Source organism: Sorghum bicolor, chromosome 10 (genome assembly GCF_000003195.3).
Source record: "Sorghum bicolor cultivar BTx623 chromosome 10, Sorghum_bicolor_NCBIv3, whole genome shotgun sequence".
Taxonomy (NCBI): domain Eukaryota; kingdom Viridiplantae; phylum Streptophyta; class Magnoliopsida; order Poales; family Poaceae; genus Sorghum; species Sorghum bicolor.
Window position 1 is genome coordinate 46,691,854 of NC_012879.2, and position 24,012 is coordinate 46,715,865.

The following is a 24,012-nucleotide window of genomic DNA, read 5'->3' on the forward strand; positions in this document are numbered from 1 at the left end:
CATGTAGACATGTGTCAGTATATGTCAGTCTATGCCAGCTGTTATCAGGTGTAACGTCCAGATTATCGAGAAATTTTTATGCAGTAACGAATTGATTTTAATTTATACAACTACTAGATTTTATGCATTGTCGCGATAAAAACCTTTCTGGATGCCTCACATAGGATTTTATGCATCCAAACGTTTAGGCTTTTAGAAGTCCCCACCTGCGTGCGCGTCAGCTTCGTGGAGGTGGGTGAAGTGGTTAACTGGCTGGGGCTTCCAATATCTAATTGTAGCCCTAGGCTCCCAATATAATATACCTATATATATATATATATATATATATATATATATATATATATATATATATATATATATATAAAAGTGCTATTCTACACCAAAGTGTTGTACTGAACAAAATTCAGTATTGTTCAGTACTCGTATTTCAGTATTATTCAGTATTTCGCGGTCCTGGGTGTACGACTAGATGATGCTGAATGTTGTTCAGTATTGCTCAGTATTTTTTCTGCTCAGTTTTGACTTGTGGTATAGAATAATATTCTACACCTAGGGTGTAGTATAGCGCTGGCGTATATATATATATATATATATATATATATATATATATATATATATATATATATGAAAATTGCATGTTTCAGTACTAGTATGCAACCCCGTAAACGACTAAGAAATAAATAAAAAGAAATGAGGCTATTGTAGGAGTATAATAAATCTGTGCAAAATTAGCTGTAGTCATCGGCTTGTGGTTAAGATTTTATAGTAATGAAATACTCCGTAGAAGAATGAAGAAAGAGTCGAAAGCTTTAGGTATCAGGTTCGCCTTCTTGAATTCTTTAATGGTTATATTTCTTTTTTCACAGATTTTTTATCATTCATTCCCACAAGGGGCTGTACACTTGCTCAACGTGTGGGCTCTCGCTGTAGCCGTAATAGCACTGCTCTCTGAACTCGTACCCGACCATGACGCCATCGCCGTCGACGTACCAGCCGCCCATATCATGCCCCACCGCCGCCGGCACCTCCGCCCAGAACTCCAACGACGGCGGCGCTTCTGCCACCCACGGGCTGGGGATGCTATCAAGGTCCGGCAGCAGCAGGTAGTCCTGGAGCCCGCCGTTATGGACATCTCCCGGCACGTGACGATCCGCCGTGCCCCCACCGTCTGCCGCGGCCGCCGACGGCGGCGGCCCACCACCTCCGCGGATCTCAGCCTCCAGGGACCGGATGACGCGGCTCAGCCGGTCGACGTCCTCCGGCGGCTGGTCCGCCACCGGCGCGTCCTCCAGCAGCTCCGTGAGGAACGAGCCGACGACGACGGCCTGCTCCGGCTGCCAGCCGCCAGCAGGGTAGAGCCACTCTTGCACGGCAGCACCGGCGCCGTTGGCACCACTGCTGCCCTGCATCGCGCTCTGGTGGCGATCCATCTACGCAAATCGAAGTTCTTTATGGTGCTGACTGCTGCTTGGCGGGAAGGAGGTTGGGGGTATATATATAGCAGTGGCCAGTGGACCGGTGGTTTCTTGGTGGCAGGAGGAGGAGCACACGTACGTATAGTGGACGCGGTAATGGCTGAGACTTGAGGTTGAGGGAGCTTGTGGAGTAGAGTAGCGTAGCGTAGCGTAGCGTGCGTTATGTATGGTGTGTTTCACACTTGTTCCCCATGTGGATCTCACTTAGCCCTGTTTAGATTCCTCCCTAAAAATTTTTCATCAATCCCATCAAATCTTTAGACACATGCATAAAATAGATAAAAAAATAAACTAATTACACAGTTTGGTTCAAAACCGCGAGACAAATTTTTTAAGCCTAGTTAGTTCGTGATTAGCCTTAAATGCTACAGTAACCTACATGTGCTAATGACATATTAATTATGTTTAATAGATTTGTCTTACCGTTTCCTGACGAGCTATGTAATTTGTTTTTTTATTAGTTTCAAAAAAACCCTCCCGACATCCTTCCGATATATCCGATGTAAACAGGGCTAGCTTGACTACACTCACTGCACCGCTCAAACCGTCACTTTTCTTAAATGTTTCTTTCATTCACGCACAACACAAGAAAGCAAATAGGAAAACAAGGACGTTTTTGCAATTTTTTTTATAAAGGTACAAGTGAACTTATATGTTAGAAACTTTCACTTAAAGCCTCTTTAGCTGGGCTAGCCTGCTCTGGCTTCTACACTGTAGCGATATTGTAGCTGGAGCTGGAGGAGTCAAAAAAAAAAAGCAGCTCTCCCCCACCCCCCGAATAGTTCTATAAGAGAAGAAACAAAGAGAGAGCACCCAGTGACGGGCGCAGGATTTGAGGGCTGGGTATTCAAAAAAAAACTTGACAACTAAATGGCTTTAAAATTTTTTTTTGACAACCAAATGACTCGTATTCGATATGTATAGTGTCATATATGATATATACTGTGTATAGTTCATGCTAGGGAATAATTTTACATAATTCACCTTTGCACGAGTGTGACAGGAGGCAATATTTTTTGTTTTTCTTATATACACTAATACACATATGTATAAATACTATATATATAAATTTTTTTGCCAAAAATTTTGGGTATTCAACTGAATACCAATGAATACAACTGTGCCCGCCACTGGCTGCACCAAGCTTATATTAGATAGATGTTTTTGAAGTTTCATTTCCACCTCTCCGTTGAGCAGAACTACTACTCACACTAGTAAAAATTCAAACAGTAATGGACACCACTAATAACTAGAGCCCAAAGTATCCGCATATCTCTTCTTTAAAGCTAAGTACTAAAGATTTCTTAGAGCTAGCTGGAGCTTTGGCAAGCGGAGCCTTATTAAGAACCCTGGTTGCATTTTACTCTTTAGTAAATATCAAATAAAAGAATATCTCTTATATTATTTTCCTCTCCTTTGCTCCGCATACAACTTGATTTAGACTTAGTTATTCGTCGTGGGTACAATTATGAAAAAGATATGACGTACGATTACGAACACGTATATTAATTTAGTTTTCGACTGTCCAATCCCAATCAAATTCCCTTACACGCATGTTCTCCAATAGTATTTCAGTAGTCATGCAATTCTCTTCTTGAGCGGGTCAATGACGTACAGTATATATGATGGAACACATCACACATACACGAACACGTCATCCAACTTCTTACAAGTTGATGATGGATGCATACCTGATAACTCGACTGTAAGTTAGGTATCCCTCGCTTTTCACACACATAAGCGATCGAGTACCTAATCGAATATATGGGCACTTTCTCCACTCACACGTCGGCCTCGTGTGTTTGACAGCTCTCTTTTAGGATATGTTAGGTCAATAATGCAGACCCCGTACATGTATACTATTAAATTTCTAACAGGTCCACGAAACATCGAAGTCGACGTATTTGTAACACTCAGATTTTAACAACAAAATCAAATGACAACGCATAAATTATATAACGTATATAATAAATCAGAAACAACTTTAGGCAGCAAACCACGGAAGATAACTCCAAACTTCGGATATTAACTTCACTCTACAGGATCCAACTAAGTGGTCGGTCACAAGCCTAACACATCACCTGAAGGGTGCGGGAGAAATAGCAAGAGTGAGTCCAAGACGAATTCCACAAGTATAGCAACTAAATTGTATAGATCCCACAATCTTATGATCAATGTGACATAAATAATGTAGAGCATTAAACAAACAACATGAGCATATTTACACAACAAGAATCATCACCTTTAACGTAAGAATCCTCAAGGCCGCTCGTGACCGTGAGCACGGCTAGTATACCAGTTTAATAAACACTCTGCAGAGGTCGTACATCTTTAACCATGAGTCATGATTTACCTATTTGCTCGAGGTAGCTAACCTCTTAACCCCATTCCTAGGGAGGTCGGCAGGGATCACTATGAAGTCTTTCAAAGGTTCGTCTAACAAGTTAGGGCCGCTTGGATTTATTAGTCAGTCCGTGTGATTCTACCACGCATGGAATCCACGCTCTGCTATCCCCCATTTGCGCCACGCGAGTAACCTCTAACAATCTAGAAAATTTACTCATACTTGACTAAAGTCAGAGCCATTATCGTCCTCATGGTTGCACTTTTATCCCAGTTATCACTTACGAATAACTCCTCAAGTTGCTAAAAAGTCATTATTATTGTTTGTTGCTTTACATTAATCTAGTCACAAGATCATAGTCACAGAATTAAAATCCAAATGTTATACTTGCCTTAATCCAATTGCTCCTGCTGATCTTGCTGGTTGTCCAAGTACTGATTCTGTTTGTTGTAGCACTTGATCTCCCATGAGTTATTCACCGTCTACTCCCGATCACCAATTCACCAACACACAAGCAATCAGGACCACACATACACAAAGCAAACAAGGCTACGATTAGAACACTACACCAACAGTAGAAAAACAATAAGAAAAGTTTATAAAATGATTCTACGCACCGCTACGATCACACAGACATAAAAATCACGAAAATCAGAGCTAGAACGATGAAGATATAAATTTTCTAAGATTTTCTTTCGAAAAGTAATTAATTAAATAGGGTCACGAAATTAAAAGTTTCAAACTGGTAAAACAGTGAGACTAACAATAGAGCTCATGATTACGAATCTAACGCAATTTGAACGGGTCAAATCAGAGTTAAAATGAATATTTTATGAGCTAAACAAACTTAGTGGCATTTTTGTAAAAACTAGAAAACGTATTTTGAAATAACCTGTAACACCCCAGGTGTTTGTCACTTGCTAAGTACTAGGTTTGAGCTCAAACATGACAAGTTCAATGGTAATAAAGAGGTCAAAGTCAATCTATGAAAGTAAACTCCAACTTGGGCTTGGTGTATGCAACCTTGCTTGCATATATGCCTTTTTAAAAGGTATGCTTTGATGATGCTAAAGGAACCTTTCCATGTGTCTCATATCTGTCCCAATCTATGTTGGTCTCTGGAAATGTTTGGTGAAGTTTGGAATCAAGAAGTCACATGAAATGATAAGTTATATCCTTGTTGGAATGACTCTATTAAGGAAATGGAATCATGGGTCACCAACCAAACCTTGCAAACTTGCTCATATGACACTAGATGAATTATACAACAAAAGTCGTGAAGGGTTCATGTTGAGCTTATGTCAAGAAAATGCTTCAATTGGCCTAAAATCCTATTTGGAGCTTTATCGGGTTACTACTTTGACCAAGGTGAAAGATTGACTTCAGTTGCAGTTATGAGGTTTGACCCTAAATGAAAGTTGTGGTTTTGCTTCTGTAGAAGAAACTTTATTCAAAGGTCAAGAACCAAATCAGCCTGCAAACAGTTCAAACAGAGGCTCGAAGTTCGAATCAGCTGCTGTTTTTCAGCCCTGAGAAATAGTTCTAAGTCCCTAGAAGGACAGCAGTGAGTTAGCTCCTTCGTGACGTTTTATTATGCAAATTCATATGGTAACTCAATTAGATTCCTTAATATGAGTTGGAGTACTCTTCTTGATGGAAGCAATGGATTAAGTATCATCAAATTTGGAGTTCATTTGGATGTTCAAAAATAGCTCCCAAAACAGCAAAAGATTAATTTATCGCTAAACGGACGTCGACCCGTTGGCATGCCGTGTTCTCGTGTTTTTGTAAAGCAACTCAAGCTGGTCCAAGAATAAAAGTTGTGGATAATTATTTGGAGAAGAGTATACAAAAAGTTGCATCAAGTTTGACATGATTTGGACCATCAATTCTTGGTTTTGCTAATCACCGTCAATACGTTGACACTCGTGACTTGGCATCTAATTATCTTCTAATCTGTTGGTCTGATGATCTTGATCACTTAATCAAAGTTGGAGAGCAGGCCGAGGTGAGCAAACTTCGTTTTTGGCCCAAGGTCCAATTCAGCCCGGAAAAGGCCCAAAATCGCCTCCCACGCCGGCCACTTCGCTGCCCGCCACGTGCTCGACGAAATGCCGACGCGTCCTCCATGCACCAGAGCGCGCACCCACCATGGCTGAGCACTGCTGCCGCGTGCCCAACGCCTCTGCCCCCTCAAGAAGTGGACGCCCAGCTCCAGAACTCCCAGGCGCACTCTCTCTTGCTCACCCCTCGCCCCTCGGCCGCTCGTCCGCGCAGAGCCGGCCGCCATTGCCGGCGAGGTAAGCACCACCGCCGTCCGCGTTCTCGCCACTCCAAGCCACCACAGCCACCGCCTCATACGCCATCACCTTTGCCTCGTCGTGCTCCACCTCGCGCACACGCTCGCCCGAGCTTTTAGCCATCGGAGCGCCGCCGTCGGTGAGCCGCCGCCTCTGCATACCGTTGCGGTACAGGGCGAGGCTGCCACCGGCCCTCTCCTAGCCATTCGAGGCAACCAACGAGTGCGCACGGGCCCCCAGAGGCTCCCCATCAACTTCCCTGCCGTCGATGTGCCCTCCTTCGGCCGGAACAGGAAGCTCCGACTCCTCTGTTTTTCTGGGCGACCAGGGACCTCGTGTTGAAATATGAAACAACTCAGCGTTCCAGATGCGAAGCTAAGACTCATATGAATAGTGCATCTGGACTGCAGTTGATTTCGAGAAACTCCAGGGTTCCCGAAGCAAAAGTGTTTTCCTTTATCTTTTCTTTGCGCAGATTTCTGGATGAACTTTAGAAATTCATAGTAATTCATAGATAAGTCGTAAAATAGCAAATGTGGACTTTTTGGAATCCTTGTGAAATTCTCTATGCAGTAGATCTATAATATGACATGTTTGTGTTTGATGTTTTAACGGTAAAAATAGATCTGTGCAGATTGGTTTGAATTGCTTGTTATATTTGTCTTTTTCATAACCACTGTATTACTGCTCAAATAAATGTGAAAATATTGTGACATTCTTTTCATATGATGTTTGATGACTGGTAAAAGTTTTATGAATTTAGGAACAATAGATTAAGAGTTATAAAAATAACAAGTACCCTGTGTTCCTTTGCTCCTATTCTGAGTGGATCTGCATGTTTGTATTGTTTGGCTCAGTTAAGTTGTGAATCTTGCCTGGATGAAAATATATAAGTTTTAGTAATTTTCATAAGCTTTCCAAAAAGATAAATAGCACAATTTCTGGTTGAGCACATGTTGAGTTATAGTGGTTTAAAGTACTGTTCGAGTTTCTGTCTAAACCCAGACAGAATTGCATTGTTTGTAATGTAAGACCTTGTTAGTTGTATATTTAGCTCTAGATGTTTATAACAAAGTTGTTCACAATTTAGTAAGATTTCTATAAAGTATATAACCATAATTTATTGACATGTGAAACTCAAGTTACGGCTGTTTAATGTGGCATGACAGATTCTGTCTATGTTTTAGACAGAGATGTCTTTATGGGATTAATTGACCTTGTTAACTCTAGATTCATATTTAGATGATAATAAGAAAGTTGTAGGTAACTTTATAAGCTTTCCAAAAATATAAGAATCGTGTTGGCTGGAGGTATACAACTCCGGTTATGCTGCTTTGAATTGCCTATCAGTTTTCTGTTTGTAATTATACCCCTACTGTTTGGGCAGCATGAGCAGTTTTGATTGTGCAATTAATTCCATGATATAAATGATGTTTTCTGTGAAACTTGTATATAGAAAAGATGTAGATAACTTACTAATATATCTTGTTGTAAAGTTTCATGTCATTTGGCTAAGTGGTTTGTGAGTTACAGTAGTATGAAGTTCATCCCTTGAAATGTTTGTTTTCTGGAAATTCCTGGACCAGATTATATGGTCATGCATGTTTGACTTGGTTAACTTGTTAATCATACTGAGATGATTAAATATGAATTGTAGATAATTTTATATTCTTTCCAGAATGTCCTATTGCATAGTTTTTGGAGTTGTGTAACTCCAGTTATGATTTAATTACTGAGTTGCTGCATGTATATCCAGAGTTTGCTGAAAATGTATGAATGCTTGATTGCTTACTTTGTGTATACTAAGTGTGACACATGTCTTTAGTGGTGATTAAACAATATACTTGTGACCTTATATAACGTGTGCCATGATTGATATGTTGCTATCCATATTTGGTTGTGTGATGCTAGTTAAATAACGTTAGATGCATGTGTCTTGAATACTTTTATGTAATGCATGTTGTGTCACTATTCCGCATATTCATGCACTTGCATCTTGCATCTCATCTAGGTGCGCTAGATGAATCACGTGAAGGTCATGATGTCGAATCAAACTCAAAGATGGTGTTTGGTGGACCTCTCCCAAAGGTGGAAGGACTAAGCAAGTGTTGTGACCTTAGATGTCACCAAGACGGAGCAACTAACTGAATTGACTCAGTGTTAATCCCAGGCAAGCCCCGGAGCATTATAAGTCTCCCACTACTTTTGAATGCAGTTGAGAATATATGTTATATATGTATTGTTGCATTAAGTATAGGAGTTGGGTGAAACCCTTGCTGCATATAACACTCCTTGTCCAGCAAATATACCTATAACCCTATGTAGATTCAGGATCGAATCTAAATGCTTAGCTATGCTTAGACCGGTAGAAGCCAGGTGATGTCCCGTCACCTGAGCGAGATAGGTGGACACCTGAAAAGGTTGGCTATATATGCTATCATGGAAATAACCAAGTGATGAGGATGAATAATTGGAGACCGGGCGGGACGATGGTAGAGAAGTAACAAGACATGGAGGTCTTGGGTGCCTATCTATCCCCGCCTGCGTCGATTAAGGACCGATCGTTGACGGCCCTCTTGTCATGTTGAACGCATGCCCCACACTTAGCTGGAAGGATAAGTCGTTCCGACCGCGAATCCTGAGCACTATCCGGGCCGGGAATCGGCCCGATGTACGCGCTGTATTGGTGATGGTTGAGGAGAACGACGAGGGCGCGGCGCGCAACCTTGGTATACCTTGGATACCTCGGTCGCCGGAACGGTCCTCGGGTACGGGCGGTGCCTGTCGAACCCGCGAATTGGTCCTGGATAGTGCAATACGGTGATCTGTAGCTCACTTGATCAGTGAGTGTGGTTTGTGTGGGGAATAAACTCGCCAGCTGGTTAGAAATCGATTCGAATCGCCATCGCTCCTGGATAGTGAGCACTTGACTTGAGCCCCGTCCTCGTAGTAATGTTTATGGAACACTTGGATGGTTATGGTATGATGATGATGTTGGAAATGCCACATCAAATATGGGTACTACTGTTGTATCTTAATCAAGTGATTGCTCTAGTACAGGTGCTAATATAGATGACAGGTAATGATTATTAACTTGAGCTAAATACCTGAAAAGTTACTTACCTGTAACCTAAGCTTTTTATGCAAAAAAAGTGTTGTCAAGCTAGCCCCACCAATAAAGCCTTGCATACTCCTTGGTGTCATATTATTTCTGGTTTATGACGGGTAAGTCTAGCTGAGTACCTTCTCGTACTCAGGGTTTATTCCCACTTGTTGCAGGTTGTGATGTATCATGGCTACTGCAAGAGTTGGATGACTCCTACCGTATTTGAGGAGTAAGATCATGGGCATGATCCTTCTTAGTTACCTCATCTATACTGCTTTTGTTGGAATTGACCTGGATACTGGCATGTATTTGAAATAAGGGCAATATTAGTTTCAAATTACTTCGCTTCCGCTACTTTTCAACTTAAGTGGTAATAACTATCTTGAACTCTGATGTATATCAAACTACTTGTGAAATGGATGTAACATGTGACTTGTTATGTTGAATCACTACGATCTTGGCTTGTAAGATGGTTGGTTTGAAATCCCTCGTGATTTCACGGACTGCCGGGTTTATGAGAGTTCGATTATGTTAAAGCAACTGCTTTGGCGGGAGTTTTTCATAGTTGATCTCTTGTAAATTGGGCGGTTCTGTTACAGCTGGTATCAGAGCAAGGTTCAACATTAAACTTGTCATATGTGTGTTTAAAACAAAAGATTTTGTTTTATAAAATTAGTTTTTTTTACAACTTATAGCTATTATAGATAAAGGTGTGTTCAAATCTAAAAAGTTTTTATCTAAGTATGCCAGTGGTCATTTCCTTTATGCCCAATTAAGGACCCTTAGGTGGCTTATTTAAGTACTGACTTGGGGGTTTATGCATCATATTTCTATTTCGTTGCTCATACGGCGTGCAATAGTATGAGTGCCATTCATTTGAATGGTAATGTATGGATCATTTTTCCTCTACGCCTTGGTAAGTGTGAGCTATGAGAGCATGATCGGATACACCGCCGATCTAGGAAAGTGCTTTTGGTACTAGATCATGTGCACATTTTACATGTGCCTATGAAAAGGTATCGCATGATGGGTGATTCCGTCCTTAGAGGCGATGCCGTCACTAGGACGATGATGTGGGTAGTAGCACTACACATACATGTATGGGGAATACACGTGTGTGGAGCGCATAGCTTTTTAAATCTTGTACTGCATGTTTCATACTGTGGGTGGGCTGAAATGAATTTTCTGCAGGTACACTAACCACGGATGCGTAAATTGAATATTACGACTAGCTATATGTCGAGAGTGTACGTGTTATGCCACCGACATAGTACGTGATTGCCACCTTAGGTTGGCAATTTTGTGAGAACGAATAGGACGAAGCATGCATCATCATAATTGTTGTGTTATGTATAACTATGCTTCTCTCACCTTTGTTCTAACAATAAGTAACTTGTAAATCAATGTGTGTCACCTTGCTTGTGTGCAGTTAGATGTAATGCTTTACTCCATGTTGCTTGAATAGCTATAATTGAAGGTAGGTTGTGATTAGCTTTGTTTTGCCCGTGTTGTGGTTGATATGTGCACCCTGTAGTATGATGCACATCTCTAAGATGACTAGTCTTTTAAGCATAAGTTAAAAATTTGTTTTCACAACTGGAGAACAAATATGCACCTTTCTAGTAAAAGAAAGTAATGTTCTATAGAAAAGAAAAAACAGGCAATCTATTAATAGGCATGGCATGTTCTATTAAAAAGAAAGGCATGGCATGTTCTTTTGTAAAAGAAAAATACAAGCACTTCTACGTACCAGCATGTTCATAATACTAAGGCCCCATTTTACAGGCCTTCTCCAGCGGCTTCAGGAGCCGTTTGGAGCTATTTTCTACCAAATAGGGTAAAATGAAATGGCTCTATTGATGAAGCCCCTAAAAACGTGCTCTCATAGAGCTTTGGGTGCGAAGGAGCCATAAATAGTGGTTTCTCCCGACTTCACCTCATCCTACGCGGCATTCTGCGAGAGCATATTTTAAGGAAGGGGCTGTTTTGCCAAATGATTTACCAAAACGGCTCCGGCTCCACCAATAGAGTTGTTTATAGAGCTAAAGCCCCAAAAAAACAGCTTCACTGGTAAAGTGGAGCCGTGCCAAACGGGGCCTAATAGTCATGGCATGTTCTAAACAAATAAATAAACTTATTCATAATATTTAGCCATGCTTACCAGCAAGGTTTTATACATAATCAAAATCAATAGCTCCAAATTCATCTAGTGGCAAGTTCAAATCAAATCCTATCAAAAAAAGAACAAACCGATAAAAAATTACCTTTGCATGGTTGTTGTGAATATCATAAAATGAAAGACCATTACCATTGTTTCCTCCTCGAACACATGTTGAGATCAAACGCAGCGGCGCCATCATCATCTTTAGGGTCATTGAGATCAAAGTCAGCGTCGTTGTCGTCATCTTCAGGATCGTTGAGATCAAACTTAGTGTTTCCATCATCGTCTCCTGATCCAGGATCATTACGATTCAACCCAACAAAAGAATCGGACGTGTAGGTGACAGAGTAACCCAAGCTAGCTAGCTGGCGGCTTAGCACTCCAGTAACCCAAGCGACAACCATCCGAGTGCGTCATGTCGCTGGCTTTGATCTATGAAATGTACAAAAAACGCCAAGCCTCAAACCCTCACTGCGGCATGAGAAAAGTTTGAAAAAATGAGCGCCAAGCAATGAAATCACAGTGCCATGCCACCTGCAACGCGCGCCAAGTTAAAAAACAGTGCCAAGCTAGAAAACTTTCTTGTATAGAATACACCCACAACTGTATTTAATAGGGGCAACCATGAAAAAATACCCCCCTAATTAATCACTTCTTGGTATGCGCAATCATGTCTTAAACGACTTCTAAATCCTATATGGAGGAAGTAATATATATAATAATAGCATCATACTAGATAATCACGTGTTCAATAGAAGAATTATGCCAGATAAGAGCAGAATATGTCTTAAACGACTTCTAAATTCTATATGGAGGAAGCAATATATATAATAATAGCATCATACTAGATAATCACATGTTCAATAGAAGAATTATGCCAGATAAGAGCAGAATATGGGTCCATAGCACAAAACCACAAAGGATTATAACTTTCTGCGTGTGGTGAAGATGTTCCCGTGAGCAGCTAAATTTCACATTTTTATTGTCTAGTGTTATGGGCAAAGCATAAGGCCTACTTATCTACCTCCCAAATATCCATCATCATAACATCTGGTATCACACAGCTGCTGCCAATCCTCCACATCAAAAAAAAATCAATCCAGATCGCCAGCCGATCCATCTTCCACGGTCATCCACCACCACAGCCCCAAGCCGCCGCGCCTCAATATTCTTAGCCACACCAGAGATCAGGGCCAAGATTGGGAGGAAAGGAAAGGCAGGGAATTGTTCGTGCCATCCGCGCGGCCCTCCTCCACGTCGTCCGCGCGACGCCTCTGCGCGCGGATCCTCTCCGCGCCGGCCGCCCGTCCCCTCCACGCCACCGAGCCCACCACCAGCAGTCGTCGCCCGTTCTCCAGCAGGCGCCGCCTCGATCCAAGACGACCACGGCTTCACCCCTCGCCGCCGATCCAGCAGGCGCGACCTCGACCCATCGACGCCCGTACATGATGGAGTTCCCGCAGTTTGATGGAACCTCTGATCCGGAGGCCTTCATCAACCAGTGCGAACTCTACTTCCGCCGGGAGCGCATGGTGGAAGAACGGGTATGGCTAGCTTCTCGTAATTTGAAAGCTGATGCCCGCGAGTGGTTCCGCCAAGTCACGCAAGATGCATACCCGGCATGGCGTCGCTTCACCAAGCTCCTGCAGCGGCGCTTCAAACCAACTCCGCGCCCCAATCCGCTCCACCGGCTGCCCCTTGGTGTCGACAACTGCCTGCGCAGCCTTACGGAGATGACCGCACAGCTGGATCGCCTCCGGGTGCGTCTCGAGAATGAGGACCGTGAGCGCCGAGCAGCTGTACGCCTCCAGGCAGCAGCACGGGGACTCCTGGCACGTCACTGAGCGCAGGCTCTTCGTGCCACAAAAGCATCAAAGGAGCAAGCAACGGTGCGCGCCTCCAGGAAGCAGTGCGAGGAATGCTTGTCCGTCGCATGGTGCGGCAGATACGCATGCTCCTCAGCTCGACGTTGTCGTACGTGTTCATCCACTTGGACTCGCCGATACGGCCTGCGGCTCCAATTGCAGTGGAGGTCCAAGTATGGGCGTTTCCAGTGCAGCGACCTCGCATCAGCATCCAGTATCATGCATCAAAGGCTATATCATTCATCCTTGTGCCTGCCGTGGTGCTAGACACTTTCAGTTCAGCATAAGAGCCACCTGCTTCACACTCCACCCTTCAGCCTACATGAAGCCAGCAGAGGCGCTCTTCCCATGAAATCCAGGTGGATATCCTTATATTTTAGTCTTCAATAAAAAGAGAAAACCGAGATGTAAAGTCTTCAATAAAAAGGGGAAGCCGAGATATAAAAGGCTTAACCTATTTCGCGTCAGCTCTCCAGCTCGAGGACGAGTTGGGTCTCTAAGGGCTGGGCAGATGTCATTGGCATAAAGAGGGGCGACGTAGGGCGCAAGTGTCCTAGTTGGGCCTTAAGCTCATGGCCTTAAGCCCATTAGTGTTAATTAGTGTCTCTCTTAGTTATTTGTCTATAGGAATAGTACCATATTGTCTACGCACAAGAGGTGTTAGTCCTATATACCTTTTATATTCAGCCCCATGGAGCACAATAGAGAGGAAGCAATGAATTATGAAGAAACAATTCTAGTCTCCCTCAATCTCTCAAGCTCTTGACAAAGCATAAGGCCTAGTTATCCCAAAGCTCTTGGCAAAGCATAAGACCTAGTTATCTATCCAAAATACCCACCTCGTTCATAACATCTAGGCATATTATTTTATTTATTATCACAAAATACCAGGAAAAGAAAATATAAGTAGAGAACCACAAAGAGAAAACATAGAGAAAAAAACATGGCCAAAACCAATAAGGTGCTCTACTTCCCTCATGGCCAAGGGCCAAGGCACAAAGGCAATAGGCTTGAGTACGCTGCCGTGCAAATTGACCCACAGAGACATGGGCGGGCGGGCGTGCTTGTCGCACTAGTTTCGGTCATGCCGTTGCAACTAGAATTGATTCCCAACTCCCATGAGGTCAATCTCAATGAAGGTTTCATAAGAGTTTCATAGAAATTAAATATGCTGATATGACACTGTATTGATGAAGAGAGATGATGAAAGTTTCAAGAGAGTAGAGATAGTTCTATGAGGGATGAAACTCTTCTACACTAGTATTAGTAATTGGAGCATGAAACATTACATTCACTTAGGCCAGTCTCAATGGGGTTTCATTAAAGTTCCATCATATTAAATATGCTATTGTGGTACTGTATTAATGAAGAGAAAGATGATAAGAGTTTCATAGGAGTAGGAACTCTTCTGTACTATTTCAATATGGAAACCGGGTCATGTAACTCCCTCTAACGATGGTCTTAGGGCACTCCCAATACAAAAAATAGTTTCTATGGATATTAAATCCAAGCGTTTTGCTGATGTGACAAGATAATTATTGAAGAGAGAACAAAAATCACAAAAACCAGATCTAAGTTAGAAAACCATGTCTACACGACAAACAAGATATGAAAGGATGTGATTGGTAGCGAATGAAGAATGCATGTGATTAGATAAAACATTGTTATTTAGAAACTATCCATTGGGACAATGATTTGTATATGTAGTGTCTATAAAAATTAATAAGTATAGAAATGTCATGTACGGACGCACCTATAGGCGCCGTCGTGACGCCACGAGGGCTGCAGGGCGCGCGGCTATGGCAGGGGCCACCGCCAGCAGTTCAGTTTAGAAAGATAAGATCTAGTTTCCTTTTGCATGCCTTAATTATAGGAGAGATTGGTTGGGTCTTTGGCTATATATGCCGTGTAACAGACTTGGAGATAATCAAGCAAGATCAATTATCCTAAAGTTGCTTCCCCTTTCCCTAAACCTCTCGCCACCGGTGAGATCTCTCACGGTGAAGGCCTGGAGCGCGACTACGAGTTACGTAGCCGCGGTCCGACGTCGTTGGGCGCTGAGGCGCTTGACAACCTGGTATCGGTGTCGCTTAGATCCTCTCCCACCCGCTCCAGCCCCTCTCCATCCCCGTCCACGTCCACTGCTTCCACCGCCCACTCCACCAACATGGCTGAACCGACCCTCAAGGACCTCATGGAGATGATGAAGTCGTTCCAATCTGAGCTGGCCTCCGTGAAAACCGACTTGGCCACCATGAAGGACAAGTCGTCCTCGTCGGACAACGGCGGCGGCGGCCGTGAAGAACCCCCTCGTGATCTGGACCGGCCCCCAAGGTTCCAGAAACTCGACTTCCCCCCGCTTCGATGGCAAGACCGACCCGATGCTCTTCATCAACAAGTGTGAATCCTATTTTCGCCAACAGCGCACCATGCCGGAGGAACGCGTCTGGATGGCCTCCTATAATCTGGAGGACGTCGCACAGCTGTGGTACCATCCAGTTGCAGGAAGACGAGGGTACACCGCCATGGGGACGCTTCAAGGATCTCCTCCACCTTCGCTTCGGCCCACCTCTTCGCTCGGCGTCCCTGTTCGAGCTGGCGGAATGTCGCCGCACCGGGACCGTGGAGGAATACTCCAACAGGTTCTAGGCGCTGTTGCCGCGCGCGGGTCGGCTCAACGAGGGCCAGCGCGTCCAACTCTACACCGGCGGCCTGCTTCCTCCGTTGAGCCACGCCGTCCGCATCCACAACTCGGAGTCGCTCGCCGGGGCCATGAGCCTCGCCTGTCAGGTCGAGCAGATGGAGCTGGCACGGCTACCCCCACCCGCCGGCTGTGGCGCCCCTCGTGCCCTGCTACCAGCACCTGCGCCGAAGCAGCCTCTGCTCACCCTTCCTGCACCCCCAGCGACCGCAGCACAGCCGCGACAAGATGGGCCGCCTCTGAAGCGGTTGTCCCCAGAAGAGCAGGCGGAACGGCGCCGTCTCGGCCTCTGCTTCAACTGCAACGACGCCGTCTCGGCCTCTGCTTCAACTGCAATGAACCGTACACCCGCGGCCACAACCGCGTCTGCCGCCACATCTTCTACCTCAACGGCGTCGAGATCGCGGCTGCCGACGAGGAACCAGCAGGGGACGTTCAGCAGGAGGAAGCCCCTGTCTTCTCACTCAGAGCCGTGGCCGATGGCTTCTCACTCAGAGCCGTGGCCGGTATGCCCATCTGTGATTCCATGCAGGTGCGGGCTTCCCTGGGCGCCACCACCCTCGTCACGCTCCTGGACACGGGCTCCACACATAATTTCATCGCCGAGGACGCCGCCCGAAACGCACTAGTTTGCCTGTCCAGCCGCGCCCGCGCCTCACGGCCACTATGGCTAACGGCGAGCGCGTCACCAGCCCGAGCGTTATCCGCCGTGCCCGGTCATCATCTAGGGCGAGACGTTCTTCATCGACCTCTTCGTCATGCCGCTCGCCAGCTATGACCTCGTCTTGGGGACTCACTGGATGGTCACCATTGGCCGGGTGGTGTGGGACTTCGTCGACCGCACCGTCTCCTTTCAGCACCAGGGCCGGGGGGTCTCCTGGTCGGACGTCGCTGACCGTCGGCCACCGCTGCTCGCAGCCACCTCGACACCGGACGCCCTCCTCGAGGAGCTGCTGCACTCCTTCGCAGGGGTGTTCGCCGAACCAGCGGGGCTGCCACCGCAGCGAGCACGGGATCACGCCATCGTCCTCAAGCCCGGCTCTACACCTGTGGCAATTCGGCCCTACCGCTACCCAGCGGCGCATAAGGACGAGCAGGAGCGGCAATGCGCCGCCATGCTCGACCAAGGCATCGTCCGCCGTAGCGACTCGGCGTTCTCGTCGCCGGTACTGCTGGTCAAGAAATAGGATGGGGCTTGGCGGTTTTGCGTGGACTACCGCGCCCTTAACTCCCTCACCATCAAGGATGCATTCCCCATCCCCGTCGTCGACGAACTCCTCGATGAGCCGCATGGTGCGCAGTTCTTCACTAAGCTGGACCTCCGTTCCGGCTACCACCAAGTCCGGATGCGGTCGGCTGATGTACATAAAACGGCATTTCGTACGCACGACGGCTTTTATGAGTTCCTGGTGATGCCGTTCGGATTATGCAACGCACCGGCGACGTTCCAGGCGCTCATGAACGACGTGTTGCGCCCCTTTCTCCGTCGGTTTGTCCTTGTCTTTTTTGATAATATATTGATTTACAGCAAGACTTGGGCAGATCACTTGAGGCACCTCCGTGCTGTCCTCGCCGAACTCCACCGCCACGTTCTCTCTGTCAAGCGATCCAAGTGCATCTTCGGGTCACCTTCCGTGGCATATCTGGGCCATATCATCTCTGCCCACGATGTGGCCATGGACCCGGCCAGGGTGTAGTCCATTCACGAATGGCCGGCCCCTCGCTCGGCGCGTGCAGTGCGTGGCTTCTTGGGCCTCGCTGGATACTACCGCAAGTTCGTCCACGACTACGGTAAGATCGCGGCACCTCCCACTGCCTTGCTGAAGAAAGAGGGCTTCTCCTAGAACGATGATGCCCAGGCAGCCTTCCAGGCACTCAAGGCGGCCGTGACATCAGCCCCGGTGTTAGCGTTGCCCGACTTCACCAAGGTCTTCATCGTGGAGTGCGACGCCTCCACGCACGGTTTTGTTGCGGTCTTACTGCAGGAGCAACACCCGATCGCCTATTTCGGCAGGCCGATCGCCCCCCGCCACCGCGCTCTAGCAGCATATGAGCGGGAGCTCATTGGGCTGGTGCACGCCGTGCGCCACTGGAGGCCGTACCTGTGGGGGCGCACGTTCCTCGTCCGCACCGACCACTACAGCCTCAAATTCCTCCTCGACCAGCACCTCTCGACGATCCCGCAGCACCTTTGGGTGGGCAAGCTCCTCGGCTTCGACTTCTCGGTGGAGTACAAGCCAGGCGCCACGAACATCGTTGCGGACGCGCTGTCCCGCCGCGACACCAGCGAGGAGGGCTCGATCTTAGCGCTGTCCACTCCCCGCTTCGACTTAGTGGACCGTCTTCGTCATGCTCAACGCCAAGATCCCGCCCTGGTCGCTCTCAAGGAGGAGATAGCCGCATGCACCAGGGGGGCGCCTTGGTCCCTGCTGGATGGCATGGTGGCTTATGCAGACCGGCTGTATATTCCGCTTGATTCACCACTGCTGCTCGAAGTGGTGGCTGCCACGCACGACGACGGCCATGAAGGAGTGCAGCGGACTCTCCACCGCCTCCGCCGGGAGTTCTACTTCCCAGCCATGCGCCGCATGGTCCAGGATTTCGTCTGCGCCTGCGCCACATGTCAACGCAACAAGTCTGACCATCTGCACCCGGCGGGTCTGCTGCTGCCTCTGCCCGTTCCTCAAGCGGTGTGGACAAACATTGGTTTGGATTTCATCGAGGCGCTGCCTCGCGTTGGGGGGAAATCGGTGATTCTTACAGTGGTTGACAGATTTAGCAAATATTGTCATTTTATTCCACTGGCTCACCCCTACAGTGCAGAGTCTGTGGCCCAGGCGTTTTTCAGCGAGATCGTTCGCCTCCATGGGATCCCTCAGTCCATGGTGTCCGACCGGGATTCCGTGTTCATCTCCACTTTCTGGCGGGAGCTGATGCGACTCACCGGGCCCAAGCTGCACATGACGTCCGCCTTCCACCCACAGTCCGATGGCCAAACGGAGGCGGCCAACAAGGTCATCGTCATGTACCTCCGGTGTTTCACTTGGGATCGGCCACGGCAGTGGCTGCGTTGGCTGCCATGGGCTGAGTATGTCTACAACAAGGCGTACCAATCGTCGCTCAAGGACACCCCCTTCAAGGTGGTCTACGGCAGGGACCCCCCCTCCATCCGCTCTTATGAGCCTGGAGAGACGCGGGTGGCTGCGGTGGCCAAGATGATGGCTGCACGAGAGGAGCTCCTAGCGGATGTCCGCTATCGCCGGGAACAAGCCCAGGCTGTCCAGAAGAAGTTCTACGATCGCCTGCACCGACCGGTCTCCTATGTTGTGGGTGACTGGGTGCTGCTGCGCCTTCGCCAACGGGCAGCTTCCTCCCTGCCTCAGGCGTCCAGGGGCAAGTTGAAGGCGCGCTTCGTCGGGCCCTACCAAGTCACTGAGTGCATCAACCCGGTGGCTGTTCGCCTCACGCTGCCTCCTCGGGCCAAGTTGCATGATGTCTTCCACGTCGGCCTTCTCAAAAAGTTCGTCGGCGCACCACCAGCTACACCACCTCCTCTCCCAACCACTCATCATGGGGCGGTGACTCCAGAACCTGAGGAGGCTGTTCGCTACTGGCTAGCAAGGGGTGTTCGGCAGGTGCTCATCCGCTGGAAGGGCCAGTCGGCTGCTGATGCCACGTGGGAGGATGTTGCAGACTTCCGCGACAAGTTCCCACAGTTCTAGCTCGAGGACGAGCTGGTCGTCGAGGGGGGGAGAGATGTCATGTACGGACGCACCTATAGGCGCCGTCGTGACGCCAGGAGGGCTGCAGGGCGCGCGGCTACGGCAGGGGCCACCGCCAGCAGTTCAGTTTAGAAAGATAAGATCTAGTTTCCTTTTGCATGCCTTAATTATAGGAGAGATTGGTTGGGTCTTTGGCTATATATGCCGTGTAACAGACTTGGAGGCTGAGGCGGTGAAGGCCTGGAGCGCGACTACGAGTTACGTAGCCACGGTCCGGCGTCGTTGGGCGCTGAGGCGCTTGACAAGAAACTACATGTAGTTTCTAGTATTGGTAATGCTCTCACGTATCTGTCCAGTTTTACAACAGTAATGGTCAATTATGGTGGCTGATATGCTCAAGGTGATGGCAACGGGAAGAAAGAGAGGACACGACAGCTATTCAGTTACCTTGATTGGCATTCATTACTTCACAACATGGTTCCTGATATCAATAGATAATTAGAAAAGTTGGTGCTATAGGAAGGCTGTCATACATCTTCATTCTATCTCAGGCATGACATGTTGGCACGGGAATAAGTGAAGGCAAGAAAGTATTGTAATATCCTACTGCTCAGTGATCGATCACTGTAAATTATTGATACTGCTATATTAGCAAAAAGATTAACTCCATATTCAACTAAAACTAAATCTGAAAAGAGAAAAAAGTGAGGACGCCAGGGGGCAGATCTCCTCTGGAGAAAGATAATCCTATGATTTCCATCTCCACACATATACAATAGATGAACAAACATACCTGACATGTGATGAGCAGCTACCAACCACTGCAATATGAAAATGATAATGCAATGAACAACAGGTGTTCCTGACAAAACTAATGTTGGTCAGGAGGCAGACATGCTTTTCAGATAAAAATAATTTTCTTAGAATAGCAAATATCAACCAGAAGCCAGAAAATAAGTAGGAAAAGGAAAGGATAAGACTGAGGAGGCCAGCATTTAAATCAGGTTATATGGGCTAATAAAAATGGTATTATACATACCATGTAAAAAGAGATTATACTATCAGTGGTTGCTAGGGAACGATAGCAAAGGTTATATTCATAAATAACTATGAGTCTGCATAAGTGCATAACAGAGTTCCAAAATCTTAGGCTACGACAAAAATATATGAGTAAGGTACAACCATAAAACACATGATATCAGATATAGGAGTATAACTTAAAGAACTTTCAGGCCAAGCGGGTATGAGTACGATTTGAGAGGGGCTAAAACACACAGATTTCGACTTAAGGCATAGGTGGAAGAAACACAGTCGCATGGTACTAAATAGATTCATTTTGAGTTATCAGCATTCAGAAAAGCAAAACAGCATACTTGTCTTCAACATAAATGCAAAGCAAAGCAAAGTAGTATAACTATACCGATATGAAAAATTATGCATTTAGTGTGCAATTGATTCGATTGTTAGCATAAAGAAATAAATACAGCATCACTTTGAACAAATTGCACGAATATAAATCAGAAACAGAGGGGATAACAGTCGGATACCTAACCTGCTTCCATGCCCTCACACTTGCGAAGATTGGCCTTCTGCCACTCCTGCCCTAGAACCAAGCATCGATACATTAAGCTGCTAACTCAGCATGTAGAGATAAAGTTGAAGTTGTAAATAAAAACTCACTGTTCACTCCTTTATGTAACATACTTATTTTAAGTAGCATTTCCTCCATGAATATATGAATTTTGTCATAGCATTATTCTTGTGTGCCATCCATATCATGAGGATGGCAGATTTTCAAAATGCCAGGGAGATGGGTCTTTGAAGTCCTGGAGCACAAAACTACTTCCAAGGGTATATCTGTTGTGAATAATGTGGCATTAGGTTGTCTACTATACATGACAATACTTGGGAGGGCTGTATAAAAGAAACTGTTTTGTTGACCTTTATGTAGTCAAAGGTTGCTTAAATCTCAATTCAATACTCCAATGTTTTTAACTTCCTTTAACACGTTATGCAGTGGATAACTTCTTTCTTAATGAAATCATGTGTAGCTCTCCTGCATAGTTCGAGAAAAAAAGAGAAAAACACGTTATGCGGTGGTAGATGTATTAACAAAGCACGGGTAAATTAGTTCGAAAAAAAACAGTACGTACAGAGTATTTTTAATGGAGAATTTTAGCCTTGCATTCATCAACAGTGAGCAATAGAAGATAAATTTTACTCAAACACCGAACTTGAAAAAAGGCATAATCAATTTATACTGAGTGTAATCTACAGGGCTACAGGGATGGGAAAAATGGGCAGTTCCAACTTGTAACAGGGAGACAATGGGCTAATTTCCTGGCCCACACCAATTCACATAACCCATGTGGCCATGTTTCCTTTCCCTAGTGCACTCGAAGCAACAATTTCAAAAGAAGCAATCAATTATAGATCAAAGTTTTAGGATATAGTATTAATTTGTTACATATATATTGCAGCACACTGATTTACTTAAAAACATATGCAAAGAAACCAATTAAGATCTATAACAGTTCTCATGCATCTAGAAACTAGATAGTTTGCAAGATATGTACATGGATAACTTGTAGCCACTCAAATGAGTATCTAGAGAGCAGATATCAAATTTGTTTGGGGGGTGAGTTTTTAGATTTTAACACTGTAGCACTTTCATTTTTATTTGACAAACATTGTCTAATCATAAAGTAACGATGCTTAAAAGATCCGTCTCGCGATTTACAGTGTGCAATTAGTTTTGTTTTCATTTATATTTAATACTTCGTGCATCTACCCCAAGATTCGATGTGACCGGGAATCTTGGTTTTTGGGTGAACTAAACAAGGCCTATACATGTTCTTTACATTATATGACGGCGTACTATTGTGCTAATATTTACACAAACAACATATATCAATTTCTTAGGGAAACTAAAAGACCGTGGCTTTACCAATTGGATTGGAAGCAAGCGACTAACTGGAATCAGATGGTGTCGCGCTTCGGCGCACAGGGCCTAAGGTAGGCTCCTCCAGGGGTCCTCACGATCTCCAAAGTAGCCCCGGCGCGGCAGCGTCATGGTCTCCTCCGGGCTCCGGCTCCGGCGTCATCAGCCCCGGCTCCGGCGTCCATGGATCTGGATCTGCCAGCACGGACCACTCTGGCATCACGGGCTCACAAGTCACGACATTGGGTGGCGACGGATGCGGCAGCCAGCAAAGCGGCCAGCCGCCAGGGAGGTGGTGGTGGTGCAGGATGGAGGTGTGGATGGTGGACGACTGGAGGGAGAAGAAACGGTGGAGGCCGAGGACGAACGGAGATGCGAGATTTACGGCGAGAGGAACACGCCATGCAAACTAATCGTTTCTGTCAAAGCTGGTTGGCGAGATTTATGGCAAGTGGAACATTTACATTTTTTAATAATGAATTTATTAATCCAGTCTTTATATCCACTAAAAAAATACGAGAGCACTTGTCTTGTTTAGATATAAAAATTTTTTTAAAGTTTGACGCTGTAGCATAAGATTCGTCTCATGATTTATAGATAAATTATGTAATTAGTTATTTTATATCTATATTTAATGTATGAGTTCAAAGATTAGATATGATGGGAAATCTTGTAAAGTTTTAAAATTTTAGGTGCATCTAAACAAAGCCTTGGACTCACGCCTCAATACAAGGAACAACATACAACCAAAAAAAACTATGACCTCGACACATCCTGCTATACTCTTCAAGCCAGATTTGCTGAGCGAAAGTCTTTGAGTTACTGTCATTGCTAGTGCGCCATGCCATTATCATTCGCTTCAAGTGAGGTAATGCCACGTATAGCCGATTACTCCACCTTCATTTGTCGTTGTCCAATTAAAATTGGATGAGCAGATGCGAGTCGACTAGATCTGCTTCTGCTTCGCCAGATTTTAAGGTTGTCGATCATGGCCACGTCTGTAGCGAAGTCCTCTATCACTGTCACCGACGATATCCTCTTTCGAAGTCCTCTATCGCTGTCACCGACGATATCCTCTTCCGTTCTGACTCTCCTGCCAACGAGATTTGCCTGCACCTACTCTGCCTCTTCCTCGCTGAGGCCTTCATCGGTGCTCAGGTCGACACCGCCGCCGTCCTAAGTTGTTAATTTTTACTTATAAAAACATCTAGGATTTGATTTTTGTAAAACTCAACTTCCAAACAATTTCTTCCAAAACCATGCTCGAGCAATAAAAACTAAGAAGTGAACAATAAAAAAACAATCTTCAACAATTTCAAATAATTTATCTCTAGATTCTTTCTCTCTGATAGATTTGCATTGAAACTCATTTTCTACTCTTTACTAGGTAAATGCCG

At 45.6% G+C, this 24,012-nt stretch overlaps 1 protein-coding gene and 1 long non-coding RNA gene across 24 annotated transcripts; both read right to left on the bottom strand.

Annotated features, from left to right (window-relative positions):
* On the bottom strand, nucleotides 809–1,748 carry LOC8058873. The gene has a single exon (XM_002438463.2). It carries the CDS (start codon nucleotides 1,428–1,430, stop codon nucleotides 879–881), a length of 552 nt encoding a protein of 183 aa, XP_002438508.2. The 5' UTR covers nucleotides 1,431–1,748; the 3' UTR covers nucleotides 809–878.
* On the bottom strand, nucleotides 3,248–23,047 carry LOC110431026. Of its 23 annotated transcripts, none has more exons than XR_002448506.1 (8): nucleotides 22,622–23,047; nucleotides 21,616–21,730; nucleotides 21,379–21,531; nucleotides 21,227–21,277; nucleotides 20,468–20,536; nucleotides 10,597–11,920; nucleotides 3,718–4,301; nucleotides 3,248–3,556 (listed from the first exon to the last, which is right to left on the bottom strand). It is a non-coding gene; the product is annotated as an uncharacterized LOC110431026 (long non-coding RNA). The 23 variants fall into 23 exon arrangements; XR_002448514.1 differs by having other exon boundaries at nucleotides 21,222–21,277; XR_002448508.1 differs by having other exon boundaries at nucleotides 10,597–20,536; nucleotides 21,227–21,272.